This window comes from Toxotes jaculatrix, chromosome 1, assembly GCF_017976425.1.
Source record: "Toxotes jaculatrix isolate fToxJac2 chromosome 1, fToxJac2.pri, whole genome shotgun sequence".
In the NCBI taxonomy this organism is placed as follows: domain Eukaryota; kingdom Metazoa; phylum Chordata; class Actinopteri; family Toxotidae; genus Toxotes; species Toxotes jaculatrix.
In genome coordinates, this window is record NC_054394.1 from 30,916,278 (window position 1) to 30,936,003 (window position 19,726).

The following is a 19,726-nucleotide window of genomic DNA, read 5'->3' on the forward strand; positions in this document are numbered from 1 at the left end:
TGAAATATCTGCAGCTCATTAGAAACTTCCTTTGACATAGAATATGAGAGAATATGAGAGTGGGGCACAGGCAGCCATTATGACTCAATTAATAAACTACCTCTGAGCCATAAAGCGGGTGAAAATCAGAGGCCGCGTTCGTTATGCTGTGAAGTTAAAACAAAGGGAGGGAAAGTGAAGTGGAGGAAGAGGAGGTGGCGACAGGACACGGAGCAGGAGGCAGGTGACTTCCCGTGTCGCTTCACTAAGGGGAGAGCCCGGCGTGACGCTAACGCCCGGGAGATTCTGACCCGGCTCGGCTCACGTGATGCTCGCAGTTGGTCAACGAAGGTGAGAACCATCTGTAGTTTCCACGGCTCTGCTCCTGCTCACAGACACATGCTGTGCCCCACTTCCATTCCACACAGTAACGCTCTCTGGGTTCTGAGTATGTTGCGTGTTCACACTACACTCGAAGGTTTCGGAGTGCAGACATTTTGACTTTTCGCTGCAGAGAAAGCACAGGTGGAACCAGCAGCATTAATGATACCTGCAACCCTCTGTGCAAACTGTTTAATGTGGTCTCACTGGGATTTTTCCTCCAGCAGATCACAGGAGAAAGTCGAACAGAAAGCTTAATGAAAACACCCTCATCATCTCATAGGACTAATTATTATTCACGGTCATCGCCCTTAACTGTAATTACACTGACAACCTGTTTCAGAATAACACAAATACGTCATGTTTCTTTACTTTAACCTTTGGTCTAAACTTGGATCTAAATATTTATCAATATATTAGTTTTCCCAGGATCAATTCATTCCCAGTTCTCCCTCTGGCATCGAATTAAAACGTCCCTTCCATATTCATCAGCTCTCATATCGATCACTGCTCATCACACTGACTGTTAGCAGTTAATTAGCAGGTAAAATGAGCAGAGCTGCAACTCGAACATGACAATTAATAAAGAAACAAAGGTTCAAAGACGAGTGATTTCAGCGCCGAGGCTGTTGATTAAAAAAAAAGTCTGACTGTGGGAGCAAAGGCAGGTCTGAAAGGAGCTTTTTATCCGTGGGGAACTTTTGTGAAGCTGAATTATTGAAGAGAGCTGGGCCGTCAAACTCATCCAAGCTTGAATCTCCATCACTTTTAGAATTATAGGCTGGAGTTTGTCGTGTGTCGTATTGATTTGTTGGCTCCACTCCTCCGGTCAGCCTCAGACCCTTTTCCATTCTCGCTCACAGAATATCAGCTCAGGTATTTTCCATACCTGCTTCACCTGCCCACTGAGCCCTCAATTCAGGGGCTGGATGTGACTCATGAAGTCACAGTGACACCTGACGGCCAGAATAAAGGGCAATCTGTACCGGCGGCATTTTCTGAAGCGTTTCTGGATGTTTTTGTTTTATTTAAGGCTGCACATCATGCGTTATTATTAACATCAGTTTCCATCTATTCAAACTGCAGCAGCATCAAATTTATCAGCTGTAAGAAACCAAACTGACTCTCCAAACTGGAAATACCTGGAAAATGAGTTGACGAAGACTCACTAAGAACGGACGTGTGCACAGAGCTTTGATTCCCATATCTGGTCCAGAACGACAGACTCTGGAGGACTCAGCTCCTGAGTTTGGTCACATTTGTCGCCTCCTTCATTTCTGTTACTGTAAATTTAATCTTGTTGCTCTTGTTTTTCTTACTTAGGCACAATATAAATAAACCTCCACTTACAAGTATACCTGTTCTGATTATCTCTGTCAGTGCTGACATTTCTGGACTTCTCTGCGTCGCCTGCCAATTATGAGCCTGTTTATTTGACCTCTGAACTTTGTAAACAGTCTCTGCGTCCGCATTTAGACTCGTATTCTCATCACCAGGAACCTGAGCTTTGACACTCACCTGTCCAACCTGCCAGGCAGCGACAGAAGCCGGTCACTGGATCACAGCCATCAGAGTTCACACAGTCACATCTCTCCCTGCAGTCCAGCCCATATGATCCCTCCTAACAACAGCAAGAACACAGCAGACACAAATATATAAACACACTTTTAATACACATCTGTCCGAGCATTGCTGCTCCTACTGGCCAATAATGTTTTGGTTAATTATAAAACACAAGGTGTGTTTTATCGATCTGGTTGGAACCAAACAAAGATGAAGCAGCTCACACCTTCTTCTCTTCTCCTGCACGTTCTGCAAAAACACCACGGCTTGTTAACCATGAGACAAAGTGAGTGGACGCCTGAGTGGGCGACGAACCACTGAATAAAGACAAATAACCACTGCCAGGACCACTCACAGGACACGGCACGTCGCAGTACTCGTCCCTCCAGCCCGGGGAGCAGGTGCAGGTCCCATTGACGGGGTCGCAGGCCGCCCCGTTGGCGCACTGACACGTCTGATTGCAGCTCAGCCCCCAAGTGCCGCTGGAGCATGGGATAGAGCAGTCCACGCCCTGCCAGCCTGGACAGACACACAGAGACAGAGAGAGAGACCATCAGTCCACAGAAAGTTTACTGGAGTAGGTTGCTTGAGTCTGGAAGAGGATATGGATTAATAATATCAGTTAAATCATAAATCCAATTAGTTACAACTGGATTTATTTTCATAGCTTCGGTTATTTATAATACTGTAGTGATCAAAGTAATTGCTGAGATCAGGGAACACAGGAACATCACTCAGACAGACTGTAAACCAGCCAACAGTTTACCCAGATGATCTGAACCACTTCATCTGGAGGTCGCAGGGACACGGCGACAGCTCACAGCTACGCCGAGTCCCACAGTTCACAGCTGATCTGGGAAGTCGGTTCACAAGTGATGGACGTTCACAGACAGTTTGGGTCATAACTTTATTGTTCGCCTTCTTTTCTCTCCTCTTTGTTTTCCACACTGTCTGACTGACAGCTTCTGTCTCTGGACCTTTGTCTTAGCAAAGCTGCAACGTTCCCAGGTCTCAGCTGGATCTTAGAATCTGATCACATCAGGGTGCTGACAGGATACGGTGTCTGTGATTACAGACTTTTATCCTGAAGAAGACCACGAGCTGAAACGCTGATCCTTAGAAACTGAAGGAGTTTTCCCTCCGTCCTTCAGTGTGATTTCTTTAACACCAGCAGATGTGTCACTTCTCTCAAAGTTGTAAAACATCCTGTTTGATCTGCAGACACCTGATGCCTTCCAGTTCCAGTCCTTATAGAATATTGAACTGTACAGATGATTACATGTTTGGTCTATATGCATCCTGCACAGCATCGGCTCGATAAGCCTTTACAATCAGTCGCCTGAGTTTCCCCCTCAGTGGCTTAAAGGGACAAAAAGAAATAAGAGCTTACAGGCTGAAGACAGACACCCACTTGTTCGAGCCAAAGCTCTCAGGCCTCTGCTTCTGTGCTGAGCCTCAGATGTCTCTCCACTTTAATTACCCATGTTCCCCACGCAGCTTCAGCCGCACATAAATATTTAAAGATGCTGATATTGAGAGATATTAAGCAAGTGAAGTGGAGAACAAAAGAGTGAAAAGGAAAAAGTTCTGGAGCAGGTTACATTTTTAGGCTCAGGCGTGTTTGTGATTCTTAATCATCAACAAAAGCTTAATTAAAAATATTAAAATTTACTCAAGCTCACAATAATCCAAAACACTCCTATATTATCGTGGTTCGTACTGATAGAGAAAGTTTAACAGGACAAAGAGAGTATGGATCCATCTAATGATTATTTTCAGAATTAATTAATTAGCTGAAGTCAATCAAATTGCTTGTTGTGTCAATACAGAAGTTATTCAGTTTACTCTGACATGACAATCAATAGTTATAACTAATCAATTCATTGACTAACTGTTTGAGCTTTAAAGGAGAGCGTAGGTAGACAGGTAAGGACAGGTAAAGGTAAAAACTAACATGACTTTAAAGGACTTTATTCTTCCACAGAGGAGATGAAAGCAGCGATGGAGCCGAGAGCGAAGCTCATCAGTTTGTGAAACGTTTAAAAGCCCAGCTGAGAATTAAAGAGCAAAACCAACTGGAAGAAACACTCTGAAGAGGCAGAGACACGATTTCCCACCGACAATAGTCGGAAACAGAGCAGAAAGCAAAGCAGCTTCAAGTGAAGTTGTGCTTTGAATAAGAGGATGCAAATAAGGTCAATAAGATTTCAAGCTACTGAAGCGATGTTCAAAGTTTGTAGTTTAGAAATTGACCTTTGTAAAATTACACCTGCATGAGACACTGATCTCAAGTCTTCCTAATAAAAATCATGTCTGTGATGAGGGGAAACCTCTAACTGCATGTTATATGTAGGTTCCCTTACGCTGGGGGCTTAAAACGAAACTGGGAAACGCAACACGTGATTAAAAATACCCCAAATCCAGTGAACACTGTAAATAACTGAGGCGTAACGGTGTAGTGGAGGATCACACAGATCAACAGAACCTTCTTTGCAGATGCAGGAGCCGTCGATGTGCGAGCAGGAGATCTCGTTCTGGCAGGAGCACGACGAGGTGCAGTTGGTCCCGTAGAGACCTGCAGGACAGCTGATGGAGCAGTCGTCACCCTGGACACGAGAGAGAGACACACACTGAGAAGCTTATTTTGTTTTCCAGCTCTACCTCCAGTTACCTTTTTTTTTTTTTAATCAGATTAATCAGGATTTGATTTGATGTTATTATATTATGTGAATAGTGTACAGGTGCGAGTACACGATGAACACGATGAACCTGCTCCTGTGGTAAAAACACTGGGGCTGAATCTGAAATCCTGACTGCTACAGGATGAAGACCTGCCTGTGTCCACAGAACAGTGGAGTTTTAGGAAGAAGTTGACTGACAGCCTGACCCCCCCACCCCCCACCCGCAGCTCAACACCAGAGAAACACGACTTGTCCAGAGTTCATCTTTAAATTCATTTGACTGCATTAAATTTGATGGCGGAGACGCAACAAACAAGCCCATGTATTATGGAGGAGAGAGGCAATCATCAGCGGTGGTGCCCCTGCAGAGAAACATGATGTCTATGCTTGTCCAATCAATAGAGGACACGGTCAGAGCAGAGAGACAGACAGCTCGGCATTAGCAGGATGTCTAACCTTATTCTGCGCTGTTAGCATGCTGTGAGAGCGAGCCGCACACAAGCCGACCCTCCAGCACGCCGCCGCATTGATCAGGACCTTCAACATATAAACTGTGCTAATTAAAGCTGCTGCTTCCAACCTGCTGCCTTTAAATTGCTATTAATCTAATATTCACAAAGGCAGCCAAATGTGCAAAGACAGGAGAAGAGGGAAGCCTTATTAAAAAGTTGGTGAATCAAGGAGTTTAAAAAAAAAAAAGAAAGGAAAAAAAACGTTGTTAATAAATAACGTGTGTGGAACAAAAGGAAAACCATCCGAATTTCCCCGGGGAGTTCTAACAGAGTGACCTGTGGAATAATAAACATCCTGATGTGTATCATGTGGAGCTTTATCAGCTTTTTTTTTTTATTTTTCTTATCAAAAATTTGAGCTCATGGTGAACAAAGTGTAACTTCAACCAGAAAACATGAAAGATGAGTTGGTTTTTCATCATATTCATCACAGGCTTGCGTGTAATTAGGCCACCGGGCCATCAGGCTTCAAACCCTCTCACAGTAAAAATACACCGTGATTCAGCTTCCAGGTGTGAATGAGTGTGGCAGGTGAGTGTGGAGCAGGGTGTTCCTCCAAAAGAGAGGACTGCTCTCAGCAAAACTACCCTGGTTAGATTAGGTTACACAAAGACTGGGACAGATAAGTTGACGTCCAGCTCCAAAGGACAGTGGTGGACGGTCACAGCTGAAATCACAGACACTGTTAAACACGGAGTCAGTTTATATGCAAATGTTCCCAGTGCTCTTGTTTAACTGGTGCTGATGTGAGCTGGTTGATGTTTTTTTAACATTTTCTGTGTAGTTTCCATGTGCAGACAGAGTTTTAATTCAGTGACACAACATTTTCACCTGAGGGTGAAAGTGATTTAAAGTTTGCTGGATTTAGTTCCTGTTGCAGCCAAAGCTGCAGCTCTGTGTGTTTTATAAAGCTCAGACTGAGCTCTACAGAAAAATCTTTCTCTCCTTTTTTAGTTTACAAATTACTAATCGTTTTTTTTCTAATAAACAGCGGTGTACTGATATATTTCTTAAATGATTGTAATGTGTGGCCTCAATCTGTTCATCTAACCAGACTTTAAGTTGATCTAGAAACAAACACACCTTCAGACAATGTCCTGAGCTGTCCTCAGTCACAGTGACCAGGAGTCTGATGTGTTCTATAACAACATTAATTGTGAGGTTTCGTTGAAAAGACGTTTTCTGATTTCGAGGCAGTAAATTACACCTGTTTCCATGAAAGAACTCCGTAATTCTTTCTCCTTTGGTGAAACCGGTTCCTCGCGTTATGACGGATCAGTGGTGTCGCTCTGTGGATTTCAAACCTCGGCTCAGAGCTGCACGTGTTTACACTTATCGATCGAACTGTCCAAATTGGCGACAATACCACATATAAATCCTGTTTAAAGTCGGTTTCTTGTCTACACAGTGGCACACAGACACCAAACTGAGAGTTACCAGCGCAGCATAAATTCCTTCTAAATCAATAACACTTGGCTGAGGGCGACATCTATCTGAGTTTAGCTGCTGTGAACCAAATGGACATTCATCTACAGCGCTCATCCTACTTTCATCTGCTGAAGATCCCTGATGTTCTCAGTCCAATTATCAAAGTCCCTGTCATCTCTGTGCTCCGAGGTGTCTCATCTCCGCTCTCCGCTCCGTCACTGCAAGATCGCTCAACGCACCAGGAGGGCCGAGCCGCAGAGGCTCGGCGGTTACTGATTCACACGCCCGTCAGAAACCACACACACTCTCACGCACACACACACACTCACACTCACACACACACACACTCACACACACACACACACACACACACACACACTCACGTAACTTTAATATGAACACTGACCTGACCTAAAACTACTAACCATTCTAATGTGACCTTCACATCTGTCTCAATCCAAAGATTTAACCATAACAACTTTAACCACTGCCCACACTATACATGTCTTCATTTATCTAATATCTTGGTTTCATTATATGTAAAAAGAAATAATAATAATAAAAAAGACAGCAGTGTTGGTCAATGAACACTATTTACTCGTATTTAAATTCACAATATTATAATATTATGTTAGAATTTAAATCAATAAACAGAAAAAAACACTTAAAACTGCACAGAGGTTTGGTGGGATACTTCAACCCCCCCAACAGAAACCAGTGAACATGAGTGTGATTGATTGAATGTGACTGAATGAATGAAATGAACAGAATAATTCAGTGCTTTATAAAAAGCCACATTTTGTCTCGGTTCCATCAAATTTCACTGAAATCCGTGAAGCAGTTTTTTAAACCGGCTGCTTATTAAGAGCTGAACAAACAAACGTGTGGCGGTAAAAGCATGACCTTGGTGCATGTTACTGAAGCGGAGGCTGATTCTGACGTCTGTGTTTCTGAACCAAAAACCAGCCTAAAACCTCGACCTGTGGAAACATCCTGACGCAGACGCCTCAAATATCAACGTGGAGTCAGTTCATAGTTCACACTCTATCACTGCGTACGCACACACACCACTGTCGCTGACTCCCTGTCTCCTATACGCTGACCTATATCAGGGGGTTTGCACCTGCAGCAGCCTCTCTCCACGGCTAAACCTGCAGAGTCAACAGCAGCTGATAAATGAACCTGAGCATGTTACAGAGCATGTTCTGCACCTGCTGCTGCTGCTGCTGCTGCTGAGCCGCCACATGTTATCGTCACATGGAAAGAGCCTCGAACAAAGACAAGGAGCTTCTGAATGAACGGTCTCAGTGTTGTTATTATTACCACCACACACACACACACGCGTGTGACACGTTAAAACAAAGCCACCTGTGACCCCCCCATCACAGGTTGTGTTGTTATGCAGATGTAACTGTAAAGCAAAGAGCAAAGCAGCCGTTGTCTCCGGTTTGTTCACGGGCAGTTCTGCTCAGCCTGGGAAAGATCATTTTATGATGGAGCTTTATCTGCAGATATGTCAGCAGATATATCAGCACTGGTCCGTCTGTTGCCTCATAATTAACAAGAAATTACAAGAAATTGTTTTCTTCATTTGTTATTACAAAAATGCCAAACTAGGTTAGAGGTGATTTATCCACCAGAGAGCAGACACGTTGATTTTTCAGCTGTCTGTTTATCGTGGGTCTCATTAAAAAAAAAAAAATCTGTATCAAGATTGTTTGTGTATTTAAAAATTTAAAACTTATCACGGGCCATTTTATCATTTTTAATGTGATGCCAGCTTGATCACAATCTTTTTACAGACTGATGTTGAGGAGTCTATCAATCATGTTGCTTCAGTTGCATTATGGGAAATGATATATAAGTCAGGGTGTGTCTGTCTCTGCTGTTCCGACTTCAGCCATCATTCTCTGAAGAGTAAACTGATGCTCTCAGATACGTTCAGACACTAAGTGGTTGCTGCCAGTGCCCCCAGTGTTCCCAGTATAAGCGCAGGGGCAGGTGCATGCCACAGTCTGCTGTCTGAGCTGAACATGGTTGAACTTTTTTCCAACTTGTTGCTGTGGCTTCCTGTGTGACCATGGCAACCATAGAAACTACACAGAGGAATAATGCAGGAGCTAATTTCACTGAGTGACCTGGATTACACAGTGAACAGACACATCGATCAGGGCTTCTGCTAACGATCATGTTCATTATCGATTAATCTGTGGATTATTAATTATTTTTTTTAGTCAATAAAATGTCATAATGAAAAATGAATGTTTGGCCTTTTTGCTTGATAAATTACTTAAATGATTAATGGTGAACGACTAATCGATCGAGTTTCATTTACAGTGCTCACAGATAAAAACACAAAGTCTGAGTTACTGCGGAAAACAGTTTTCACCAAATCAACTTTCTACCACAGAAAAGAAAACTTCAGATTCATATTCATTTCTTCTGTGTGAGTAAGGTTCAGCGAGGTTTAAGTTTTCAAAAGCAATATAATGAAATAGCTGCAAGTCTCCGAGCTGTTGATGTGAAGCAGTGCAGTGATTGGACAGTTTCAGTGGATTAGGAAGCTGAGGTGAACATCAGACATGAATCATGGCGGCAGCGGTGCGCTCCTCGTTACTGGATTTATCTCAGAGTCGGCGTGTTTCTACACTTACTATATATCCCGGTGCACACAAACAAGCTCCCGTGGTGCCGTCGCAGTCGGCTCCGTTAGCACAGACACACATCTCTCTGCAGCCCTCGCCATAGTAACCTGCCGGACAGGTCTCGTTGCAGTACAGCCCCGTCCACCCGGCCGCACAGGTGCACTCACCTGACAGAGGATGACAGCTGTGCAGAGAAGACAGGAAACAAATTTGACTGTTTATCTATTAAAACATGATGAAACTGCACAGGAGTTCAAAGGTGACAGAAATGTTCTTGCTTGTCCAACGGTTCAGTACCTGAGCGTGTTTTCAGCTTTGCAGGGACAGTATTTATCGCAGATGAGTCCGTACAGGCCCGTGGGACAGAAGCGGTCCTGGCAGCTGGGGCCCTTAAAGCCCTCGTTGCACAGGCAGGCCCCGTTGATGTGGTAGCACTTGGCCCCGTTCTGGCAGTCACACTTGTGGGCACACTGTGGCCCATAAGTACCGACTGGGCATTCATCCTGGCATCTGTGTTGGGATAAGAACAATAATGGAGGAGGTGTGAGCAGAGGTGTAAAGCGTGTAGTGTTTCAGGGATAGTTCCAGGCGCAGTGATGTTAAAGTGATTTTCCAACACTCCCAGCCTCCTTCTCCCCTCTCTGTGAAATGTTACCTGCTATAATCAGACACACAGTTATTATCGAACAATTTTCTGATCTTTAAATGACACCAGCTTTTCATTCAGTCCCAGCAAAAGGAAAAAATCTCATTTCAAAGAATCCAGTCCTTGCAGATTTCTTTCTACGTTACAGGGACAAAGATTCACCTCAAAAGAAATGAACACCATTTTATGAATCGCAGTTACAGTCGTTCTTATTCAAACATTAACTGAGTTAATATGGATGTTTATAAAAGTCACGCTGGATAAAAGCAGGCGACAGTAGATGTGAGGAGGTTTTCATGGGTCCACTCATTCCAAGTAACTGAACCCTGATCTCAGATCTACACTACATCATAACTACTTCACTGTTCAGGAAACATGATGAGAGATCGAAGACACAATGAGGAAATGTGAATCATGGAAAACACAACAAAAACAGGAAGCGTGGACACGGAATCACGTTAGTAACCAGGTCACACGTGCGCATGTCGAAAACACTCGACCTGCTGTGAACTGAAAGTTTGTTTTACGTGGTTTAAAACAGGTTTGACATTCACCACTGGCCGAACGATCCTTAAAGCACATTTACAATTCAAATAATGGTGGATGATGGTTCTCCTGCCACCTAACAATAAAAACTGAGTGATACTGTCCCACACTCACTCAGAGCCCTGCATGTTCCCCACAGATGACATGTGCTCTACCGTCACGTACACTCACACCATTATAAGGTCAACAGGCTACGCATTATGCAGAGACCCTGAGTGCTGCTCAAGGTTAAAGCTTACAAAGTGGCCATATGGATTATAATGAGCATGACTGAACAGACAGAACTGAAGTGAACAGAAAATTGTTGAAGTTGAGTTAAAGCCTAAGTTAAGCTGACGTCTCTGCATCATTCTTAACACGTCCGCAAGTTGAAACCATTAAGAAATAGACAAATCACTCAATTAAAATGGCTCAGTGAGGACTTATGTTTAGTGTCACGCTTAAATCATGCCGACTTCCTCTGGACTCTTATCTCAGCTAATTCCATTAGAACGTGGACGGGGTGGAAGAGAACTCAATCTAGGAATTATTCCATGTAGGCTAATTCACCTGTCTGGGCCCTGAATGAATGGAGGTAATTTGGCTCAATTGAGAATAACGATGGAGGGGGAGAGACAGAAAGATGGACAGAAAGGAAGGAGGAGAGAGAACGGAAAGAGAGAGGGAGGCAGAGCTGAGCAGAGGGAGGTGGGGTTGGAGAGGGTCTTCAACTAATAGACATGTCTGAGATGATGGAGGTAATAAAGGAGAAAACTATTTCAAATGGCTCCTGGTTAAAAATTTCCCACTTTTGGTGACGAGGGACGAAAAAAAAAAAAGAGAATGAGAGAGAGAGAAGTGTATAATGGGAAACCATGAGCATTAGTGTGTGGCACAGAGTAGGAGGGAGGAATATTAACATTTAACACTGAACATAAAGTCTCTGTGTTCTGTTCACACACATTATGAACAGTTCTCATCACAATATGATTCTAATTCTGAGAAAAGGATCAGTGTCTTAATGTCAGCTGGGTTTTTACTTAGACTTATTTCAGGTTAATTCATTTTTTTTCAGTATCAGTTTTTGGCCATTGTTGGTAGATGGAAGCAGAAAGAGACAGAAAAGCAACAAAAGTTTTTCAGTGGATGTTAGTCCAGTGTTTCCTCTCCCTTTAGCTCTGGTTTGGTCTCCACCACCTGGTTCTAACACCGTCTTTAAGCTGTTTGGTGATCTGCAGGTAATGTGACGTATTTCAGAGTGAAACAGACAAGTTCACAGGACATAGCAGGGGATGTGCTCAGACTGCTGAGAGACTGGACTGGATTTCTCCACAGTGATCTGGAGCTGTACACGTCTGTTGGCCTCCACCCACACCTCACTCACATTTTTTAATCAGGAGGAGGAGGTCAGAGGTTATGGCAGATGACGTCCAAACACTCTGCTACTACAACCCACAAGCTCAGTGGTAAGTAAAGTAAGTGTTAACAGATGGAGAAGTTATACTGTGTCATGGGAAACTATGTGTTGCTGTTACTGCAAAAGCTACCAAATTTTATTTTAATATCACTAATTTACTAATTTACTCACATAAGCAGTCAAACTTGCTCCTACTGCCAAATTTAGCATTTTATGAATCCTCTGTATTTCCCACTAACAACGTCACAGACATGTTTACATGTCCAGCAGAGTTGAATATAATCACGTAACGTGATCTACTGCGAGATCACGCTTTCATACTGTACCTCTCTCCGATGTATCCAGCTGTGCACTGGCACTGACCGCTGATGTGGTCACATAGGCCTCCGTTACGACACGTGCACTCCTGGGAGCAATTGATGCCGAACGATCCGAACGGACACGGCTGCGCGCAGACTGGGCCCTGACGAGCGAGATTACATCACAGTTACTCGCACATCAAACACGGAAATGCAAAGCTCAGAAAACACAGTGTGTAAGACTGAGGCCAGTGAAAACGAAAACTTCTCAGGTGAATCTGAGAAACCAGATTCCACCATTTCAGGCAGAAAAACAAAACTCCTCATCAGTTACTAAGAGTTTGATTGTGAGTTCATCAGCCAGTCACTGTGTATTTGTTTCTACAATAAGAACTGTAGTCATATTTCCTTTCCTTTGTTATGCTCGATAGTTTTATTGTTCATTGTGAGTCTGAGCAGGTGCAGCAGGACGAGTAAAGAGCTCCTAACCCTATAAAACCTTCAGAAGTTTTATAACATTAGGGTTTTATTGGGTTTTATATTCAAAACTGGGACCTCTGATGGAATCAGATGGCATTAAGGAGGCTGTTCCAGCCTGGCAAAAATACAACTTCAGGGAGGAAACACTAAAAACTAAACTAAAAAATTCTAATCTCAAATGTCCGTACGAAATATTCAGCCTCAACTGCACATTCAAACTCAGCTTACCACCCAGCCGGCGGGACAGGAGCACTCTCCGGTGACGTGATGGCACGTCCCTCCGTTCTGACAGGGACAGCGCTGTTCACACAGGGAGCCGTGTTTACCTGGAGGACAAGGCTCCTCACAGCTGGATGGGAAAGACAGAAGAAGCAGACGTGAGGCACGTAATGTCTGACACATCTGTATGGTTTCAGAAGGCAGGCAGTGGAAGTTAGAACTAAAGAACCGTACATTACAGTTCACCTGTGTCCACCTGTGTTCTAAAACTGTCAAAAGCAGCATCGCAGTGATCTCAGCTCGGAAACCGTTCACTTAACCTTTAATGATTCCCGGTTCACTGCACACATTTCTCTTTACTTTAACACAGCTGCCACACAGACACAACCACAGTGTGCACAACATTTAACACAAGTGCAGACTCCGAGTGGCGATTTAAAAAAATTAGAGTCTTCTGCTCACAACATCCTCAATCTTGTTCCTAACACAGAGAAATCTGTTTCTGTCGTGTTGGCTCAACTTTGGACTCGATCTACAGCTGGTGTGTAGAAAATGGAAGCAAAGAGAGTAAAAGCTGCTGTGCTGTAGGAGTGTGTGAATGAAAAGCTGTCCATCTTTCATCTCTGACAATGGGAGGTTTCATCAGACGGTAAAGCAGTGTTTCCTCGTCTCCAGTCAAAGTGAGATTTACAAACTCAGATGTCAAATTTTTCTCAATCTGAACGAGGAGCCTGGTACAGTACTGTAATGCAAACAGGCCTAAAGTAATTTTATTTTCAGTCTGTTTAACTTCTCTAAATGTCTTTTTCCTGTTTTTAATAATTAGCATGTTAGCATTAGCACATATACTGACAAACCTGAAACTTTTTGATTTACAAAAATGAAATTTCCCTTTGGTTTCTCACTTTTATTCATAAATTACATTTATGTAATTCAGCCTAAAAATAACACAGGTCTCCAAACATGTTGTGGAGAGACTGTACTGTTTAAAACTGGTCATGATAAATGACATGTCATTTTAATAAACATGGCTGCTTTTATCTTCCTGATTTGAACATTTGTTTGGATGTTACACATTTATCAGGGGGGCAATAAGGAGTAAAGCTGGCACTAATTTTCTTTGCAATCACGGTTTAAGTATCTTCATCGTCTGCACTTGTTAATGTGGTGATAAATTCTCCTTAGAGGGTTTTTCTATGAGCAGTAGCAGCATTTCTTTATTACATAAACTTGACTAATGTAGAATTAATATAACAACTGTTATAATGTTGATTATAGGTAACCTTTAGACGTAAATCTTGATTAAGTCCACATTAATAATGTATTACACAGATGAATTATTACATCAAGCAGTTGTGACACATCTTCCTTTTTCTCCAAAGTTCATCTTTCATTTTGGAGATCACTGTATCTCTCAATCAAAACATCCAAACAGCTACTCACAAGGCCCCGGTGTATCCGGGCGCACAGAGGCACTCGCCAGTCTGATGGTGACAGGTGGCGCCGTTGAGGCACTGGCACTCCAACAGGCAGTCCTTGCCGTAGAAGCTGGGGTCACAGGGCTCCTCGCAGCGCCAGCCCTGGTAGCCGTCGGTGCAGACGCAGGCTCCGGTGATCGGGTTACATTTGGCCCCGTTGCGGCACTGACAGCGGTTGGTGCAGTGGGGCCCCCAGAAGTCACTCTCACAGCCTGGACAGAGAGGAAAGCGTGCGAGTCAACAAGTGATTTAAAACTGTATAATCATCGATATCTGCACGAGTCACGGGGTCTCCGACTGTGGAGGATTCATGGACGTCTGAAAATGAAGTCATCCGTGTGAGTGTTACCGTTTAACACAGAGGAGAGGTGAGCTGAGCTGAGGTGAGAACTGAAGAGCGCAGGAACCATATTTATCACACTCCTAAGAATTACACTTAATGAAGCTGTGAAAACCAACTTAGGAGTAAAAACGCTCTTTGCTGAAAGTGAGAAATGAGACACATTTATCAAGCGGCTTTCTCCGACTTACAGCAAAGTGTCGGAGCAGCACTGAAGTGATCGCATGACTGATCAGAGACAAACATTTAAATCTGACATGTTTCACATTTTACTCAGTGATTTCTTATTATGCAGAAACATCAGCGATTTAAATTTTGGAAAAAGTTGCGTATAATCTAAGAGGTTTACAACCTGTGAATACGGATTGTTCAACGGGGATTAAATAACAGAAAAGAAAACTGAAGCAGGAGAGAAATACTGCCACTGTTCATCAGAGAAAAACCTCTGAGGAGAATTTAAAGTGCAGACGATGAAGATGCTTAAACAGTGATTGCAGAGAAAATTAGTGCCAGCTTTACTCTTTATTGCCCCGCTTGCTTAAAATGACATGTCATTTATCATGACCAGTTTTAAACAGCAGTCTCTCCAGAACACGTGTCTAAAGGTGTGTAGACCTCAGTCATCAAGGATCAACTGTCATTTACACTCATCACAACTCTAATGTGTAGCTATAAATTCCGCTGCCAATAAAATAATAAATTGTGATTTCTATTGGAACCACAACTTAAAAAAAAAAAAAAAAAAGCTAACCAGTGGAAATCAATGCTTTGGGCCATATTCTGTGGTTTTGTTTAAAAGCTGGATGTTGTCCATATGATGGAACAGGAGCCACAGGTCGATGTAAAGTTAGTCTGAAGAGACTATGATGAAAAATGAGAAAGTTATTGACAGATTTAAAAAAATGAGATTGCATGTGGAACGACAGGAGGTCCAGTTTGAAAAATACTGGTCTGAAAAAGTAATAACGAAGCTGTTGTCAGAAATCTGAAAAGATTTGTCTGCACTCGTCTCTTCAACTTCAACTGGTCAGTTCTCATCTACTGAGAAGTTACTTTACTGCATAATATAATATTCTGAATGTGTGGGTGTTTGTTGGATCTAAGACAAAAGAGGAGAAGAGTTTTATTCGGCTTTTAAAGGAATAGTTGCTTTGTACTTGGACTGTTGCTGTTAAAAGATATTAAACACTGCAGATAAACAGATGAGACAGTCCAGTGTCCAAAGTGGTCTCTGTCTCCATGGATACTGTCAGAAAAACGTTCAGAGCAGTTTAACCTGAGGTGGGAACTAAATGTCAGTGAGAGGCTGAAAGACAGTGAACTGCAGTTAAAGCAGCGACATCAGTAAACTCCATACAGCACATGTTTACCGAGCCAGCTGGTCTGTGAGCTCTTCACACAACATATCTGTATGAGTGCAGCCAAGTTAGCTTCACTTTTAAACCGATTTTAAAACTATAAACCCGTATGGATCAAAGACACACACCAGAGTACAGAAACAGATTTAGGAGGAGCGTTTTTTTTTTTTAAAGTTTCAGCTAATCTGATGCTTTGGAGAAGAGTAATCCAGACTTGGTGCAGCTGTGGCAAAAACCCTGCCACTGGTGTCACACTCCCAGAGGAAAAAAAAATCATTAAAACACACTTCACTTCAATTATGATAATAATAACTTCATAGGAAAAGTAATTAGTTACTTTAATTGTTTCATACATTTTAACAGAATATTTCTGAAAACTATTTTATTCAAACGAAGCCCACATTTCCAGGTTCCAGTGTCTGCTGTGCAAGTTTCTTCAAACAAATTTCAGCTGATCAGTCGCTCATCTTGGCTAAAAACGGACCATTCAGGTTCGGTGGTGTTAACGATTGACGAAGTCAAGTTGGACAACCTGTCGTCCAAACTAATTTTTAAAGTCCTTGAGGTTGGATGCATCTGACTGTAACTAACGCCCAGAAGTGCATTAACACTCAGGTACTGCTCCTCATTTATCCTGATGAGACGTGATAATAACTCGTGCAGCGTGATGGATGCAGGAACTCCAACCACAGTCGTCCCATCAGGCTGAAACAGCAGAAAACTCAGCATTTAGCATTTTAATTCTCTAGGCCACTGCATCCACTGTGTTTTGCTGAATAGAGTGGAACCAGCATGGGACAATGGATTATGGGTTGCTGTTTGTCCTATATATTCTAATGGGCTCTTATTTACCAAAATGAAATCCGCATTTGAGCAGGCGCAGTTATTTTCAGCCTGTTTAGTCTCTCGTGATGAGATTAATGAAATGTTTTTAATAAAATTCCCTCTTTAACTCGTCTCCTTCCCTTTGCAAACACCGATGAGAGAGGATCGGATTTTCAGGATCTGCATCCGGAAAATTTATCACAGGCCTGTAAGTGGATGAATTGCTGGTATAAATCAGCACCTGAAGAGAGCAGATGAAAACAAGTACAAAAGATGGAACATTTTATTGTATATTACATCATCTCAGATAACATAAATCAAAGCACTATTATCTGTTTGATGTACGGTATGCTCACAGGCTGAGCTGCACTCCACAAAAAGGAAGGAAGGTATCCAGAGACAGAGAGATCTGAACGAATGGACGTAGAGAGTTTTACCGCCTCACGGTTGTACACCTTTACATGTCTGTCTGTCCACACTCAGGTAATATATGTAGTGAAGACTTTGGAAGAATTTAATTTAATAAAAATTTACCTGACTTTAATATTTGTTGTTCTTGTTCTGCTGTGTCAGCGAGTTCACTGAGAGAAACCAAAAGTCAAACTCTCTTCTGTTTGTTCACGTTTGGCCAATAAAGTTGATTCTGATTGAAGACAAAGTTGTAGCCCCCCCCCCTTCTGTTCCTGAGCGATTGTGATGAATAATGGCCAGAAAAGTGTTTATGCAGAACACGATGAAGTCACAGTAAAGCTGACCTTTGACCTTTTGGATATAAAATGTCATCCCTTCATCATCATATCCTGTTTGACATTTGTGTGATAGTAATTAGTGTCTGAATTCCTGAGTTACGGCAACATGTTTTGTGAGATCACGGTTGACCTTTGACCTTTGACCACCAAATTCTAATCCGTTCATCTTTGAGTCCAACTGAAAGTCTGTGTCAAATCTGAAGAAATTCCCTCAAGGCATTCCTGACATATATCGTGTTCAAAAGAATGGGACGAATGGACAGACGGACGGACAACCTGAGAACATGGCGCCTCGGGCCACGGCCGTCTCTGACACGGAGACATAAAAACCCCTGGGAATGGTGCCGACATGAGCAGAGGGACACGGGCAAAGTTGGCCAGACTTAGGGAACTTTCCTCCCCTGACGTGGGTGGTAGTCTCACAGATATTATGGTATTAAATGTTTCATCAGTGCTGTGATGGACAGAGCTACGAGCAGACAAAGCATAAATCAGACTCGTGCTCCCTCCCTCTCAATCTCTCTCTAATTTACTCTCTTCCTTTCTCTCAGCTCCTCCTGTCCTCTCCCCGTTCCTCTCCTCGTCCTGTCTCTCTCTCAAAGAGGGGATTTCTCTTTATTTCTCTTAACTAGTGAGCCAGCATAGTCAAATCCTTTATCCTCTCACAGCCTCAATTATTCAGCAGCAAAGAGCCCAAATCAAGTGACTAATGACTTTGATCAGGAGTAGCTCACTGGCACTAAGCAGAACTTTCTGCACTAAATTAAGAGCTGCATAATATACTTTGGCGAGGGCTAGCTCTTTAAGGAATGTTTCAAGGTTTGTCTATGGCGCAGTGACTCTTTGCTCATAATAAAATCTGAGCTTGCACAACAGGATTGGATCTTTTCTCTTTCTCATGTCAAACAAGGTGTGACGTATTAATTAGTGAGCTTTACAGGTGTTGCTGTTTTTTTTTTTTAAATTAATTTGGACAGAGCCAGGCTAGCTGTTTCCTACTGCTTGCATTCTTTATGCTAAGCTAAGCTAATCGGCTGGTGGTGGTAATTTCATACTGAGCATCCAGGCATGAGCACAGACACAGTACAGCATGGGATCAAATCCAGCTGTTTCCAGTTCAGCTGCACCACGGTTTGATCATCGGATCGTCGTGGTAAACACGGAGGTTTTAATCAGAGTCCTTCAGCTTAGCGCTGCCATTTTACTCCTACAAGGACAGAAAAATACTCACAAATTTAATATAGACGCAGAAGACATTTTGCATTTTGAACAAATCTCATTAGTGACTGGGGAAAAAAAAAAAAGTGTCATGTCCTGTTTGCTCTTGGACTCTACTTCAAAAAGGCCAAGCTTTGCACAGTGGGAGGAAAAAGAAATGCATTTGGAGACCTTTGGAAATTTTTAATGTAAAATCTTTACAAAGATGGTGAAACTTGTTTTGAAACCTTGAGCCAACTCGGCAGATTCAATGGGCATTTTGTTACAGTAACATTTCCCTTTGAAAACCGGATTCAAAAGAAATTTACCGCGGCTGTTACTGGATGATTTTACTGCATGTTAGAAGACAACTCATTCTTTTTATAGAGAGAACTCAATAAATGACAACCTCTCTTAACTAAAAGCACAAGCAGATAGAGAAGCAATTAGAAGTTTCCAAATATGAAGTCCATTCCTGTCTTTACCCTTCGCTCTCACACACTGAACATGCTGAAATATTGATGTTTAACACTTGCTTTTTTAATGCAGCAGATAAGTGGGAGATTATAGACGAGCCTCCCACGCAGAAAGACAAGAATTCCTATCGTGATGAGGCTCCTTTATTACAGACACACAAAACCTGACTTTCAATTTACTCCAACTGACCGGAGGCTTTTCAGGAAACCTGTATGTGTAAACACAACATAGAGGAAGGGAAAGATAATTCATTTTTATAAACAAAAGAACAAAGACAGGGAACCAATCAAGTAATCAACTCCAGCAGGAGGAGGTCCAGCCAAACAGACGTTAAAGCTCAGAGAAAGTAAAACGACCCCTGTTGCACCAACTAAAAGACAAAATCAGCCAAAACAAACACACGAGAACACTTCAGCTCCATGACTCATATCCACTTCAGTCTCTGTGTTGGCACGACTCAAGCTAAAATATGCCAGTTCTATCAAAACCGCTAACGTACATGAATGCTGATGTCGAGTCAGGGTGCG

General features: G+C 42.6%; 1 protein-coding gene across 2 annotated transcripts in view; it reads right to left on the minus strand.

Annotated features, from left to right (window-relative positions):
- Positions 1-19,726, minus strand: part of LOC121186986 (multiple epidermal growth factor-like domains protein 10) — a 67,408-nt gene that overhangs the window by 18,395 nt on the left and 29,287 nt on the right. For both annotated transcript variants that reach the window (XM_041046099.1, XM_041046003.1), the window contains exons 3-10: positions 14,219-14,465; positions 12,785-12,905; positions 12,104-12,240; positions 9,487-9,699; positions 9,199-9,373; positions 4,409-4,529; positions 2,279-2,442; positions 1,879-1,981 (exon numbers count right to left, since the gene is read on the minus strand). In XM_041046099.1, coding sequence (XP_040902033.1) covers positions 1,879-1,981; positions 2,279-2,442; positions 4,409-4,529; positions 9,199-9,373; positions 9,487-9,699; positions 12,104-12,240; positions 12,785-12,905; positions 14,219-14,465 — 1,281 coding nt within the window. The remainder of the gene's footprint in view (positions 1-1,878; positions 1,982-2,278; positions 2,443-4,408; positions 4,530-9,198; positions 9,374-9,486; positions 9,700-12,103; positions 12,241-12,784; positions 12,906-14,218; positions 14,466-19,726) is intronic.